At 42.6% G+C, this 13,460-nt stretch overlaps 1 protein-coding gene across 8 annotated transcripts in view; it reads left to right on the top strand.

Annotated features, from left to right (window-relative positions):
* PSD3 (pleckstrin and Sec7 domain containing 3) overlaps nucleotides 1–13,460 on the top strand; it is a 432,295-nt gene that overhangs the window by 402,751 nt on the left and 16,084 nt on the right. For all 8 annotated transcript variants that reach the window (XM_015565163.1, XM_006765503.2, XM_015565164.1 and 5 more), the window contains one exon: nucleotides 8,026–8,169. In XM_015565163.1, the coding sequence (XP_015420649.1) occupies nucleotides 8,026–8,169 (144 nt within the window). The remainder of the gene's footprint in view (nucleotides 1–8,025; nucleotides 8,170–13,460) is intronic.

The raw sequence follows: 13,460 nt of genomic DNA, 5'->3' as shown, positions 1-13,460 counted from the left end.
GCGTTTGGAAGTTTAAGTCTCGCTTCTCCTGCTGGTATGGTGTAACACTCCAAACAGGTTTTCTCGATGAGCCCTCTGCAGGACCTATTCAGGCCCGAGTAGTCATTTTCAGACTTGAATGTGCACAGGGTTGATATAAGTAGGTCTTTGCACCCACCCACCAGAATCTTAAAAGTTCCTACAGAGGCCTTCATTGGGCTCCATCACCCGTGCCATCCAGGCGGTCCCAGCAACACCTACTCTCTCAAGGCTGTGTCCTGGCGGTTTCTAGTGTGTGGAAGACCAGGGGAAAGCACATTCCAGGGACAGAGGAGGGGGTGAGGAGCCTCTGATTGCCTGGGTCCAGTTCCAAGGTCAACAGAGGTCACAGCCTCTTGAGTTCCTCCTTCCACAGACAGACGGGTGGGATTTAACTAGAGGAAGTCATTCTGGTAGTTGTGTCCCTCACTGGCCAGAACACCCTCTTCCCACACCATTCAATCCCATACTCTCAGTCACAGATCTTTCATATCCTACCCACTTCCCTTAATCCAGACTTTTGTCATCTTTTACCTAGATCAGTGATCTTCTGACTTTTTAAATCATTCACCTTATCAGTCTAAGTATTTAAGTGGACAGATATTCCACAGTATATACACAATTCTTTATATAAAATGTATTGCATGTCCTACTATCAATACAGCGGGAAAAAATGCTGAACATCATTAGTCATTAAGGAAGTAGAGTGGAAGTCAAAACCATGAGCTACCACTTACACTTATTAGGGTAGCTATGACTTTTTAAAATCTTTTTATTTATAAAAGGAAAATAATGCATTGGTGTGAGTATGGAGAAATTTGAACTCTCATGCATTGCTGGTTGGAATGTAAAATAAGCAGCTACTTTGGAAACCAATTTGGTGGTTCATCAAATGATTAAACATAGAGTTAACATGTGACACAGCAGTTTCACTCCCACTTAGATATCAAGAGAATGAAAACATACACCCACACAAAACTTTTACACAAATGTTCCTGGCAGCATTATTCATAACAGCCAAAGGTGGGAATGGCCATCCGCTGATAAATGGGTGAATAAAATGGGATCTACCCTACAATATGGATGGACCGTGAAAACATTATGCCAAGTGAAAGAAGCGGTTGCAAAAGACACACCGAGATTCCATTCAAAAAGATTCTCTTTTAGGGAAACTAAAATGCCATAAAATTAACTTGAGGTGATATTTGCACAACCCTGCGAAGATGCTAAAAGCAGTGACTGATGCACTTTAAACGAGTAAACAGTGTGGTTCTGAATTATGTCTCAACACTGAGTTTTAAAATTCTCCGCCCAGGATCGTCTTGCCTGGGATGCACACGCCCACTCTGGAAAACTCTGGCAGCTATTCCTGTAACCACTTGAGTTCTCTCTGACTCTAATCTTTCTTCTCTCCAATCCATCCTCCTCGGTTCTGGCTAAAATAAGTTTCGTATTATGTCACTTACCCTTAACTGACTCACTTTGCCAACAAGATGCAGCCCAAACTCTGTCATGGCCTTAGGTCATGACTTTACTTCTCCAAAATAAATTTTATATTCATTTCTCAGAGATCTGTATCTAATGTATATTAAATATTCAATAAAACAATTAATTAAATCATATTGAAATTATGCTGAAGCTCACTAAACACAGTTCAATTGCAGGGGTGGGGAACGTAGGGCCCAAGGGCAGGATAAGGCCCTGGAAATCATTTGGTCTGGCCCTGCCAAGGCATTAGGGGGGAGCTAATGAAATGTTTGACCAAATATAGCAGGCTAATTTTTAAGTTGATAATTTTGTATGGCCCGTGAGTGATACTATAAATATATAAATGCCATTGGCAGAAAAAAGGTTCTCCACCCCTGGCTTAAGGTCCTTAAAACTGTTTTAAACATGAAATGATGAAACAATCTTTCTGCTGGTACTTTCAACAGTAGCCACCTTCAAACTGACTCAAAGGCAGATGTTCCTTATTCTAAATTCCATACAGCTGGGGCTTGAGGGGCTGCAGTGCTTAGCAATTTGGCTGGTAAACTGCCTAGCAGACTCGTAGGAATGTCATTACCTCTGAGTCATCCACCTGCTTTAAAACAGCCGAGGCAAGAGTGTGAGCCCTCCTGCCTTTACCTTCCCTTTTTAAAAATGCTCCATTTATTCAGCCACTGTTGACTCAGGGCCTATACACTGGGCACCATGTTAGGTACGCGGGCCTTATCAGAGTAGCTAAGGCAGGGGTCTTCACTCTCAGCTAATGAGATATGTGTTCATGGTAGGCAGGTAATTTCTGTAAGCCAAAGATGGTGCTGTATATTCTGTCCCTGCCCAGCAGTGTACTAGACACTGGAGGATTTGAGGAAAGTAACCTTTTTCTGCCTTTAAAGAGTTGTAATCACTGAAGGAGAGAAGATTCACACATAAATCAGACTAGTGTGCAGTGCGCATGTGGAATGGGCATGAAGTGTTGTAGTGATGCAGGAGAGGAGGAGCATGAGATCTGGGGGAGCACTGGTCTTGAGTGGGATTCGGAGAAATGACCTTTGTATAGCCCGCATGTGTGAGGACCGTGGGGGAGAGGGCACATTGGGACCCAGGGAGCTTACACAGTTTTGAAAGCTGGGGTTGGCATCGATACATTAAGAAATGGAAAGTTTCCAAGCTTGTTTGTAGCCCTTGGGATTTAAGAAGGTTGCTCTGAGGCGAGTTTGTGAGTAGGAGTTGAGAGAAGGGGTGGCTGCCCACTGTCTTCACCTCTGTGCCTTGAGCGAGGACTCTCTGGATCCCATTGCCTCTCAGAGGAAGAGGTTAGAAGGGGCGATGGCAAGTCCTCTCACCTTAGACTTCCGAGGGTTCTGTGTTCCACAATTGGTGGGGAGGGGAGGTGGATGGCAGGAACCATGGCTTTTCCAGAACCCAGCACCATGCCTGCACATAGTAGGTGTTCAGTGAGTGTTGTGGATGGATGACTCTTCTCCCCTGGCTCTTTCTGCCATCTCTAGTCCTCGCTGTTCCTCTTCCTCTTACACATGCATTTCTGAATCATCATTACCTTTTATTTTCCACAGCTTTTCTTTCATCCTCTTCTCCATGAGGGGAATTAAGTCTTGGGTTTTGTGTAGAAGGATGAAGAGCTAGTTTCTGAGCCTTCTAGTGGCGGCTGGACCCTGGGTTGTGCACCAGAATCAGCTCTTGATTCACTTCGAGATCTTGAACATCCACTTGCCTGGCCCCGTCCCCTCAGGTGTTAGAAATGCTTTCTTCACAGAGATGAATTAGAGTTCAGTATTTTAAAGCAAACAAACAAAGAAGTTTTCCTCAAAGTACTCTATAAGTAAGAAAAAATTAAATCTTAGGTGATGTCATTTAAAACTTGCCTTTTAGATAAAATTTCATTGTATATGTTATCAAAGGTTTTATCAATTACATCTACTGACACATAACCACGGTAATTTCTCTTGCATCTATTATTTAATGCCACTCCTTAAGTGATCACCTAACTTCAAACAGTTTCCATGAGTGCCTGCCACTTCCTTTCTCTGTGCCCCCTCCTTAACGTGGTCAGATGTATTTCTGTGCCTTCCCTGAAGTCCCTTTTGTTAGTATTGTCTCTCAGAGCAGCATATTTGCTCCTCCACTTAATCATCAGGGCAGAGACAAAAGGGAGAGAAGCAGCAGGGCTCCTGCTTTGTCTTTCTCCATCCCATCGTGTCTATTAAAATTTCATTGTCCCGAGTCTGAGATGCAGCACGCCTCCACGGCCGCTGCCTTTCTCCTCCATTTCCTCCGTCAGTCTGTGTACCTCCTTTACCGCGGGTTACAGCATTGGAATCATTGGCATCGTCTACCTATGCCCATAAGAGACATGTGGTATTGTTATTTCACTGGTCAAAATGGACAGATTAAGAAATGCAGTTTTAAAATGCTTTTGTTTTGAAATTATTTCCTTAATTCTTGCACATGAAGGCAGTAAAGCACAGTAGGAGTTAAGCATTGCAGATTGAATCTCAACATTCCTTCAACTAGTTTCTTCTTAAAAAACACAGCCCAAATGGCTAGCCCTTTATACTGCTATGGAAATAGTCAGGTTTATAAATCGTAGCTTAATAACGATGAGTAAATCCTACTCAACTGTGGTTTAGGTAGGAAAATGACGAATATAATATGCTTTGCACAGTGTTGTTCTGGTATGTATTCCTCATTAAAATTTGTAGAAATTGGTATTTATGAAAGATGGAGAAGCCTAGTTCTAAAGCTTTTGGAAGATGCAAACATCTAAAAGAATATTTCAAAGAGATCAACCAAAGAACTTGTATGCGTATATGCATAACCCCATGGACGTAGACAATAGGGTGGTAAAGGCCTGGGGGAGGATAGGGAAGCGGGGGCTAGGAGGAGGGATCAATGGGGGGAAAAAGGAGCCATATGTAATACTTTCAAAAATAAAGGTTTTATTAAATAAAAGAATGTTTACACAGAGGCAAAGTCCAAAACTACAGAGAATTTTGTAAATTCTTTTAACAGGTTACGTAAAATCTTATTTGAAAAGAAAGCTAGTATTTGGATTCTAATCATTTTATTAACCGAAAAAGGAAATAATTCGTTTTGTTAAACGATAAATCACTATGCTTTACAAATCTAGACCCAATAGAAAAATCGGTCCAATATTTCAGCAGCCAGTCCACAGAGGAGGAAACGCTGGAAACGTGAACCCATGTGTTTCCTCCCCATGATCAGAGAGATGCAGATTCAGGCTGTAATGCTAATCATGTCATACTCAGGAAATTAGCAAAAACTGTGCAGGTGTGATATAAATGTTGGCAAGAATGTAGAGCAGTGGGACTTTCAAACTTCCTGTGGAAATGGAAACTGTGGGGACACTTGGAACACAGGTTAGGGTCATCTTAAAGGTGTGCATATTCTGAAACCCAAAAATGCCACCTCTTGGTGATTATGTAATAGGAAAACCCTTGCTTGTATTTATTAGGTGCTGGCAGCCGGTCCATCCTTGCTGTTTCAAGGGACTTGGCATATATGGCATACTGTTCTTAATATGTTTGCTCACCTTGGCGCTGTGTTTTAACCAAGGTCACTTCTCCGAGAAAGGTTGTTTCCCCAGGTAGGGATTTTCCCCTGAAGTTAGGGAGGGAATAAAACCTCTTAACTAAGTGCCAGGCGAGTAATTAATCTCTTTAACTATGAACAATCATGCTTAAGCTACCCTAGAGACAGAACATGGCAAAAGATGCTGGACAGAACCTGGCTACAGAACTTGGTTGGAGAACCTAGACAGAACCTGGCTGCAGAAGCCGGCTACAGAACCTGGCGACTGAACCTGGCCGGAGAACCTAGCGAGAGAACATGGCTACAGAACCTGGCTGGAGAACCTGGATAATGTGGCTGGAGAACCTAGCAAGAGAACATGGACACAGAACTTGGCTGGAGATTGTGGCTAGAGATCCTGGCAAGGCTGCTGATCAACTGAATGCTGTCTCCATGTCATTCCTTCTTCGCCGACTCCGTCCACACCTTTGGGGACCCCTGGACCCGCTGGGGTTGGACCCCGGCAATTAGGCAACATGTTTAATGCACTATCACTTATAATAGCCTCAAGAAACTGGAAAACAATCTAAATATCCTTCAGTGAAATTGTAGTTTGTCCTGCAGTGGAATACTACACGGCGGATAAAAGGAGGGAAGTAAAGCTTCTATGTGAACACATTTCAAAAACATGCCAATGAAAAAACAAGTTACAAAAGGAAACTTATTAAGTATAAAAACCTAAAGAACAAATTCTCTATTTTTATGGTATAGGAATAACATAGAAAAGGAATAAGGTGAGCAGATAAATACAGGAAGTTTCAATTATTTTTATAATATTTTATTTGTTAAACTGGGTGTTAGATACATGAGTGTTCGTCATATGTCATTCAATATGACTTTTTTATACTTGAGACATTTTATTAAACAAAAAATAACTCATTTTTTTATTTTTCAAAATGGTCTAGTCACCAAATATCTTTTGCCAATAATTCTGTTAAATAATTTATATGTCACAGTAAATATACAAAGGAAAATTACTTGGAAATAAGATAGCTATTAATACATTCTTCTTAGTCATCTCTGGCTGCCAGAGCAAAATACCACAGACCGGACGGCTTAAATGACAGAATTTCTTTTTCTTTGTCACAGTCCTGGGGACTGGAAGTCCCCGATCAAGGTGCCAACGGCTGTGGGGAGGGAGCTCCCTGTGGGTTGCAGTCGCCCCTTTGTTCTGTGTCCTCACATAGCCTTTCTTTGGTGCCTGGGCCCAGAGAGTGTGCTTTTGGTGGTGTCTCATTCTATCGCATCAGGGCCCTGCTCTTATGACCTCATTTAACCTTAATTAGTTCCTCAGAAGCCCCATCTGCAGATATAGCCACACTGGGCTTCAACTTAGGAATTTTGGAGGAACACAAACATTCAGTCCATTACATGGTCTATAGTCTGCTTGGAGAAAGAGAGAGAAAGATGAATGAGAAGTTGTCAATAAAAGCTACCTGAAACATTTTTCATTTGCATTCAGTATTATTAGTGTACAAATGACAGGTTTGGAGATGTAGATCCCTTTCTAATATCTCAAAATAGGTCATTCGCCCCCCACCACCCCCCATTCTTTCTGGGACTTCTTTGGGTTAGTTGGTATTTAAAAATAAGTCTTATCATCTTTGAATCACTCTGCTTATTCCTGCCACCTCTGTTGTTCATTTTGTAATCATATTCTCTGCTTTTTATTTTTTATGTTTTAATATATTTTTATTTCAGAGAGGAAGGGAGAGGAGAGAGAAATAGAAACATCAGTGATGAGAGAGAATCATTGATTGGCTGTTTCCTGCATGCCCTCCACTGGGGATTGAGCCTGAAACCCCATATGTGCCCTGACCAGGAATCAAACCGTGACCTCCTGGTTCATAGGTCGACAGTCAACCACACCGGTGGAGCATTCTCTGCTTTTTAAAATGTTCCATTGTTCTCTTCTATTTTGATGTCTTTTAACTTGGATTTTTCCTCCCTTGTTTGGCTTTTAGGACTTGCATGATAACAAATCCTGAAGACATTATACGTGACTCTTATAACTTCTTAATATCTTTTTAAATTTACAGTGATGCCATATAATCTTAATTAGTATCAATAATTATTCCTTTTTGTTATTCTTTTTAATTATTCCATTCATCTAGAATAAAATGTTTATTTTTTGAAATTATGTTTAATCAGCTCCCTTTCATTTGCTCTCATTCATTTCTTACTGTACATGTGAAATTTATACTCAACAAGAATTTGGATCATTACATGTGGAAGTGGAATAGTAAACAAAGCAGCCCATGCAATTATAGGAATGCAAGAGAATTATGATCTCTTGGTTTTATTTTTTTAAATGCTGCTAGAGAGTTTGATAGTGTCTCTTGTTAGGTAGCTTATTGCTAAGGTGATATAAATGGTCCCCCTAAAATGGAAAGTCTTTGACATCAGAACATGTACTACTTGGGAGAGAAAAAGCATAGATTGTTACCTTTTTTAGAATACTATCTGATAGCCTTCAGACAGTTATTTCGTGGTGGCTTTGCTTCTTTCGGAGAGGTTCCTCGGTCACTGTGGCAGGCGGAGAAACCAGCAGCATTGCCGAGTGGCCCTGCAGTGTAGAAGCCACACTGTGGTACTCGGGACAGGCACCTAACTGCTCGGCGGTGCCTTGCGTGTTGGAGTATTGCAGGAGGCAGTGTCTCAGCTCCGTGACAGTTACACCTGATAAAGGCTCTGAAAGGATTTTGTTTTGTGACGGGGCCTGGGGAGGGAGGCTGGCCTCAGTTGTCCTTTTGCCAAAGGTACTTGGGAACCGGCCACTGGCTTGAGAGAGGTGGTAAGATGCGGCATCCGAGGCTCACGGGACTGTTTCAGTGAATTAAAGTCATTCATCAGAAGGGATTTCTTTATTGACTTATTTTCGGACATTAAATGGCTTCCTATTTCCTGCAGGAGGAACAGCTGAAGTCACACGAGAGCAAGCTGAAGCAGATTACCACCGAACTGGCTGAGCACCGCTCGTACCCCCCGGACAAGAAGGTGAAGGCCAAGGAGATAGATGAGTACAAGCTGAAAGATCACTACCTGGAGTTTGAGGTGCGTGGGACCCGAGTGTAACAGAAGCCTGTACCCGAGTTCTCTCATGATTCCTCCATGAGGCAGTTGTGTTTTACAGTTACTGTAACGGGGACATGTGCCTCACCTGCTCTAACTTGTGAGCTCAGGCCTGGTCTAGGTCTCAGTGGCTCCTGGTGTTTATGATTCTATTTAAGCATCAAACAAACATCAAAGATAACTGTCAGTTTACGTGTCTGGTTGGAAGGGCCTGCTGTGAGGAGAGCCCGCAGCAGTAGATCCGTATGCTGGGGTGGGCGGCTGTTTTCTGTGTTTCTGTGTCTTTCAAGAGAGTTGAGTCAAAAGAAAGCACAATAGGGAAACAGATACAGGTGGCATGAAGCGTCGGCTTTCTCCTGTGGTCAGGCAACACCGATGCTCTTCCTCCCCCACTCAGTGCCCTTCAGGCAGAGACTGGCGATGTGGCACATCCCTGCACATCCATGTGCTAGAGCAAGTGTGGTTATTAAAAAGATTGGGAGGATCCATAAACTCTGGAGTGGTGGGACATGTAAAAGCAAGTTGAAGGCAGTATATTGCTATCCCTTAATCCCTTCGCCTTTTCTGCCTACCCCCTAGACTCACTCCCATCTCGCAACCACCAGTCTGTTCTTCGTATCTATGAGTTTGTTTCTGTTTTGTTGGCTTTTTTTTTTTTTTTTTTTTTTTGCTTTTTAGAGTGTACATATAAGTGTCATCATACAGTATTTGTCTTTCTCTGATTTATTTCACTTAGCATAATACCCTCTAGGTTCATCCATGTTGTCACAATGACAAGTTGTTGTTTTGTTTTATGGCTGAGTAGTAATATTCCACTATATAAATGTACCACATCTTCTTTACCCACTTGTCTACTGATGGACACTTAGGTTACTTTCACATCTTGGCTGTTGTAAACAATGCTGCAGTGAACATAGGGAATGCGTATGTCTTTTCAAATTAGTGTTTTCTGTTTCTTCAAATACCCAGGAGGGAATTGCTGGGTCATGTGGTAGTTCTGTTTTTAATTTTTTGAGGAACCTCCATACTGTTTTCCATGTGGCTGCACTGATTTACAGTCCCACCAGCAGTACACGAGAGTTCCCTCTTCTCCACATCCTTGCCAACACTTGTTTATTGATTTCAAAGTCCCAGTCCTTAATCTGAGACGATTTGGGCTCCTTCTGTCTTTCCACAACCCAACAGCGTCCATGTCTACCAGTAACATTTCTGCCCGCTCTCTCCAAACATACTTTTATGCCTTTGTTCGTTTACTTTCTTCTGACCCAAATGCCCTTCCCCTCATCTCCATTTCAGAAAGCCTCTTTATCTTTCAGATGCAGCCCACATCCCTCCTGTGAAAAGCCTGCTCCCAGCTTGTAAGTGGGTTTATTACTCTGTCGTAGTCCCACCACAGCTGGCCTCTGTTCAAGTTATTTCACTGGCATCTGTAGTGGCTTCCGTACCTCCCCTGCCCAGGCCCGTGAGCCTTCCCAGAGCAGGGACCTCTTTGCTCTGTGCTTGCATGTTGAATTGAACAGGATGTCATGGAAGATTAAAAAGTCTCTTCCTGAGTTATAAAATGTTTGTGATAAAATGTGCCTTTGGGTTCACTGTGGACCCGTTTGCAAATTTTCTTCATGGCCGGCAAGTCCTTGCTGTGGGAGATGAGGATATTTTCTTTCAGTAAAGTTAAAAGTTTATTCGCACAAACTGTTGGAAGCCTTACCAACAAAACACTTGAAGTAATATTTTCTAAAATATAAACAAACCTCTTAAGCAGCTCATCTTTCCCGGGCTTGTTCATTCCTGGGAAAAGGAGTTCTCAAAAAGCAATCATTGTCTTCACACTTGTCGAATGGCTTTCAGCTCAGGGCCTCTTGAGTTCACGCGTGCTAATTAAATTTCCCAACACCTCCATCCCTGGCTTCCGGCCCTCCTCCCCTCCTCACCTTGCCTGGTGTCCTTAACTGAAGGCTGAGAGCTGCCCCCAGGAGGTGGGGACGGCCACAGATCATGGAATGGTTGCCACTGTAGAAGCACTTCCTGCTTTGGAATCTGCTCTCTGAACAGGTAACCCAGCAGGAGCCAGAATTTCCATCTCCTAATATTTACATGTCTCCAGATATTTACATGACGATTCATAACAGTAGCAACATTACAGTTATGAAGTAGCAACGAAAATAATTTTATGGTTGGGTCACAACATGAGGAGCTGTATTTAAAGGGCCAGAAGGTTGAGAACCACTGATAGACCAAGCTTTGTGGGGGCGAGTCTTGCTTTCATCAAAGTGTTGCATTCCAAAGCCCTCAGCTCTTTAAATCAGACTCCTGTGCGAGTGTCAGGCATGTTGGCTTGTCTGTCAGGCCGCCTAGCCTGTGTATCAGGAAGGAGTAAGGGTACCTCACTTTATAGATGTCACCTGAAAAGGTTTTTGTAAAAGTAATTGCTTTTTAAAACTGCAATTATATGAGTTAGTTTTCACTCATATAAAATAGTAGCCAACAGATTCTGCCCTGTGTGTTTGCTGGTGGAGACCCTTTGCCTGGCTTTAAGCACCCTGCTGTACCAGCCACATCCCTGAACAGCCACTTCCTTCCCTGCAGGGGCGTGGGAGGTATTGACTGTTTTCTTCCTTTGGTCACTGCTGTAGCTTCTAGAGCAGTAGTTCTCAACCTTCCTAATGCGACGACCCTTTAATACAGTTCCTCATGTGGTGACCCCCAATTTCATTGTTACAAATTGAACATAATTAAAGCATAGTGACTAATCACAAAAACAATATGTAATTATATATGTGTTTTCCGATGGTCTTAGGCGACCCCTGTGAAAGGGTCGTTCGACCTCCCCCAAGGGGGTCGCGACCCACAGGTTGAGAACCACTCTTCTAGAGCATGGGGTAGTGCTCAGGACATATCTGTGGAATGAAGGAATGGAACTGAATTATTGTGCGTGAAACATAACCTCGCCTGGAGTAGTTCTCTCCGAACGCGGAGTAGCTCCCCTGAAAACAGGGCTGACAGGGAGGCGAGGACGACAGCAGGGCCTGCAGTGCAGTGGGAGCCTCAGGGGCAGTGACAGCGGGGAGCTGTGTCCTGTGTGTGGCCCTGTCACCAAGGAAGGATCCCGGGCAGGAATGAGCTGCCACCCATTCCTGCCGTCAGGGCCACCCTGTGGTTCAGAGTCATTCTTACAGTTTTCACGCCTTTGTAAGGAAAAGTGCTCTTCTTTTGTTAGAACTTTAAGCTGTTAGTAATAACACTGGAAGTTGCACCTGACTTTTTGCATTTCAGTTGTTTATTTCCCAAACAGTTCTTCGTGGTGGCCAAAGTCACAGCTCTTCCTATGCCTTAGAAATTCTATAAAAAAAAATACCCTGACTGTTAGTAAAAAATTAGAAATTATGGTAAATAGGTAGGTTTAGGCTATATTTTTAAGTCTACAAAACGTCTTTAGAGAACCAGGAGGCTTCCATCTATCTTAGCCTGAGCCTGTTGGAAAGAGATTCGAAAAGCAGCAATGGGCTACAATTGTCTAAATCAGTGGTTCTCAACCTTGGCTGCACATTAGAATCACCTGGGAATCTTTTTAAAATCCTGATTTCTGGGCCTCATCCTCCGGAAATTCTGTTTCTTTGTTATGGGGTGGGGCCACAACATTAGTAACAAAGAAACAGAATTTCCGGAGGGTGAGGCCCAGAAATCAGGATTTTAAAAAGATTCCCAGGTGATTCTAATGTGCAGCCAAGGTTGAGAATCACTGGTCTAAATGCATGCGCCTCTCCTTTTTACTGAAGGGGGTGGTTTTGTTTTTGACTGAATTGATTCCTTCAAGTTATGGCTGTTACTTTTTTTAGAAGAATTCACTTGGAACCTAATCTCACTTTTGAAGGAGTTGTTAGGCATCACAAGTCTACATTACACACACCATCATTTCCCAATTTCCAGAAAACAAAATCCAAAATCATTTCATTTCATTATATTAATGTATTCCTACTTTATCCCGCTCCAGTTTCACTTGAAAATGTTTGAATTGCTCTCCATACTCCGGTGCATTTGCCAATGTACCCAGATGTGGGCTGGATGGATAGTGTATAAGGGCTGTAAAATCTCTGGGAAACGCCTGGGCCCTTAGAGAAGCAGCCCGATTAAAGAAATTCCCGTGATAGCACTAACGTTGGTCCAGGGATTCGGCTAGATGTTTCTTCAGCTTTAGAAACAACAGCTATTAGAAAGTGAAGATGGTGTTTACTCCAGGATGTTTTTGATGTAACATTTAAGGTGTTCTCAGTGGCTTTGTTATCGACGGGAGGAGAGTTCACTTCCCTGATGGCGCAGATGCAGAACAAAGTCCCCTTGGCCTAAAGGGTTAGAATTCACCCGTGTCCGCTCCTGAATTTCAACCCGGAGTAGTACATGCTTCTTATGGCTTAAGACAGGACCCACACCAACCACATGGCTAGGAAACTCAATTTTAGGAACAACAAATGTCCACTGTAACAAAACATAGAAATGTCTTAGGGCTGAATATTTTAAATCTAGAAAATCTGGGGCATTCTTGAGGCATGAGGCATCTTTTCTGAATTTCTAATTTTTGGTGGCATGTAAAATGGCATGATTCCTTCTGAAGCTGACATACTTGAGAATCAGAGCACAATCTGTGCAGCATCATTCGGGAAACTCAAAACAGCTCATCTCTAGAAGTGCACAGAATATACATTGCTAGTTGTAAAGCCTCAGTTTTATTGTGGGTTGTTTGTTGCTGGGTGGGTGGGTGGTCTGATGTATTTCTTTTTTAACAAATGCTCTGGTTGTGGTCTTAGCCCTGTTTCCCCAGATTGCTCATTTTTTATTTGTCCTCATCAGATGAGTGATTTTCACACCATGGACCACTTTTCCTCTCACAGGAGCCCTCCAAGGCTTATCTCAATACAAAGCCAACTGTCACAAGGCAAATCCGCCTCTGAAACAAAATGATCTCCCTATTAATTTATAAGTGGCTTTGATCATAAAAGCACAGGGATAGCAGTTATTACCCTTTTTCTCCCTGGTGAAAGCAAGGGGGAAATTCCATTAACGTACTTAAAGAAGATTAGAAGCACGTCTCGGTCTTAGCAACTGAATCTAGCCAGGAACCCAGTGCCATCCCCTTTATAGAAAACATCACAAAGTTATTAAATGTCTGGATCTGAGAAGCTAAGATATTTCAGGTTAATAGGATTCTTGGGGATATTTAAGAATTTTTTTAGTAGGATGCTAAGTAGTATAATTATGAGTCAAAAGCTAGAGACCTA

Source organism: Myotis davidii, unplaced genomic scaffold, assembly GCF_000327345.1.
Source record: "Myotis davidii unplaced genomic scaffold, ASM32734v1 scaffold93, whole genome shotgun sequence".
NCBI lineage: Eukaryota > Metazoa > Chordata > Mammalia > Chiroptera > Vespertilionidae > Myotis > Myotis davidii.
Note: the sequence above shows the minus strand (reverse complement) of the source record. Positions and strands in the feature narration are given on the sequence as shown.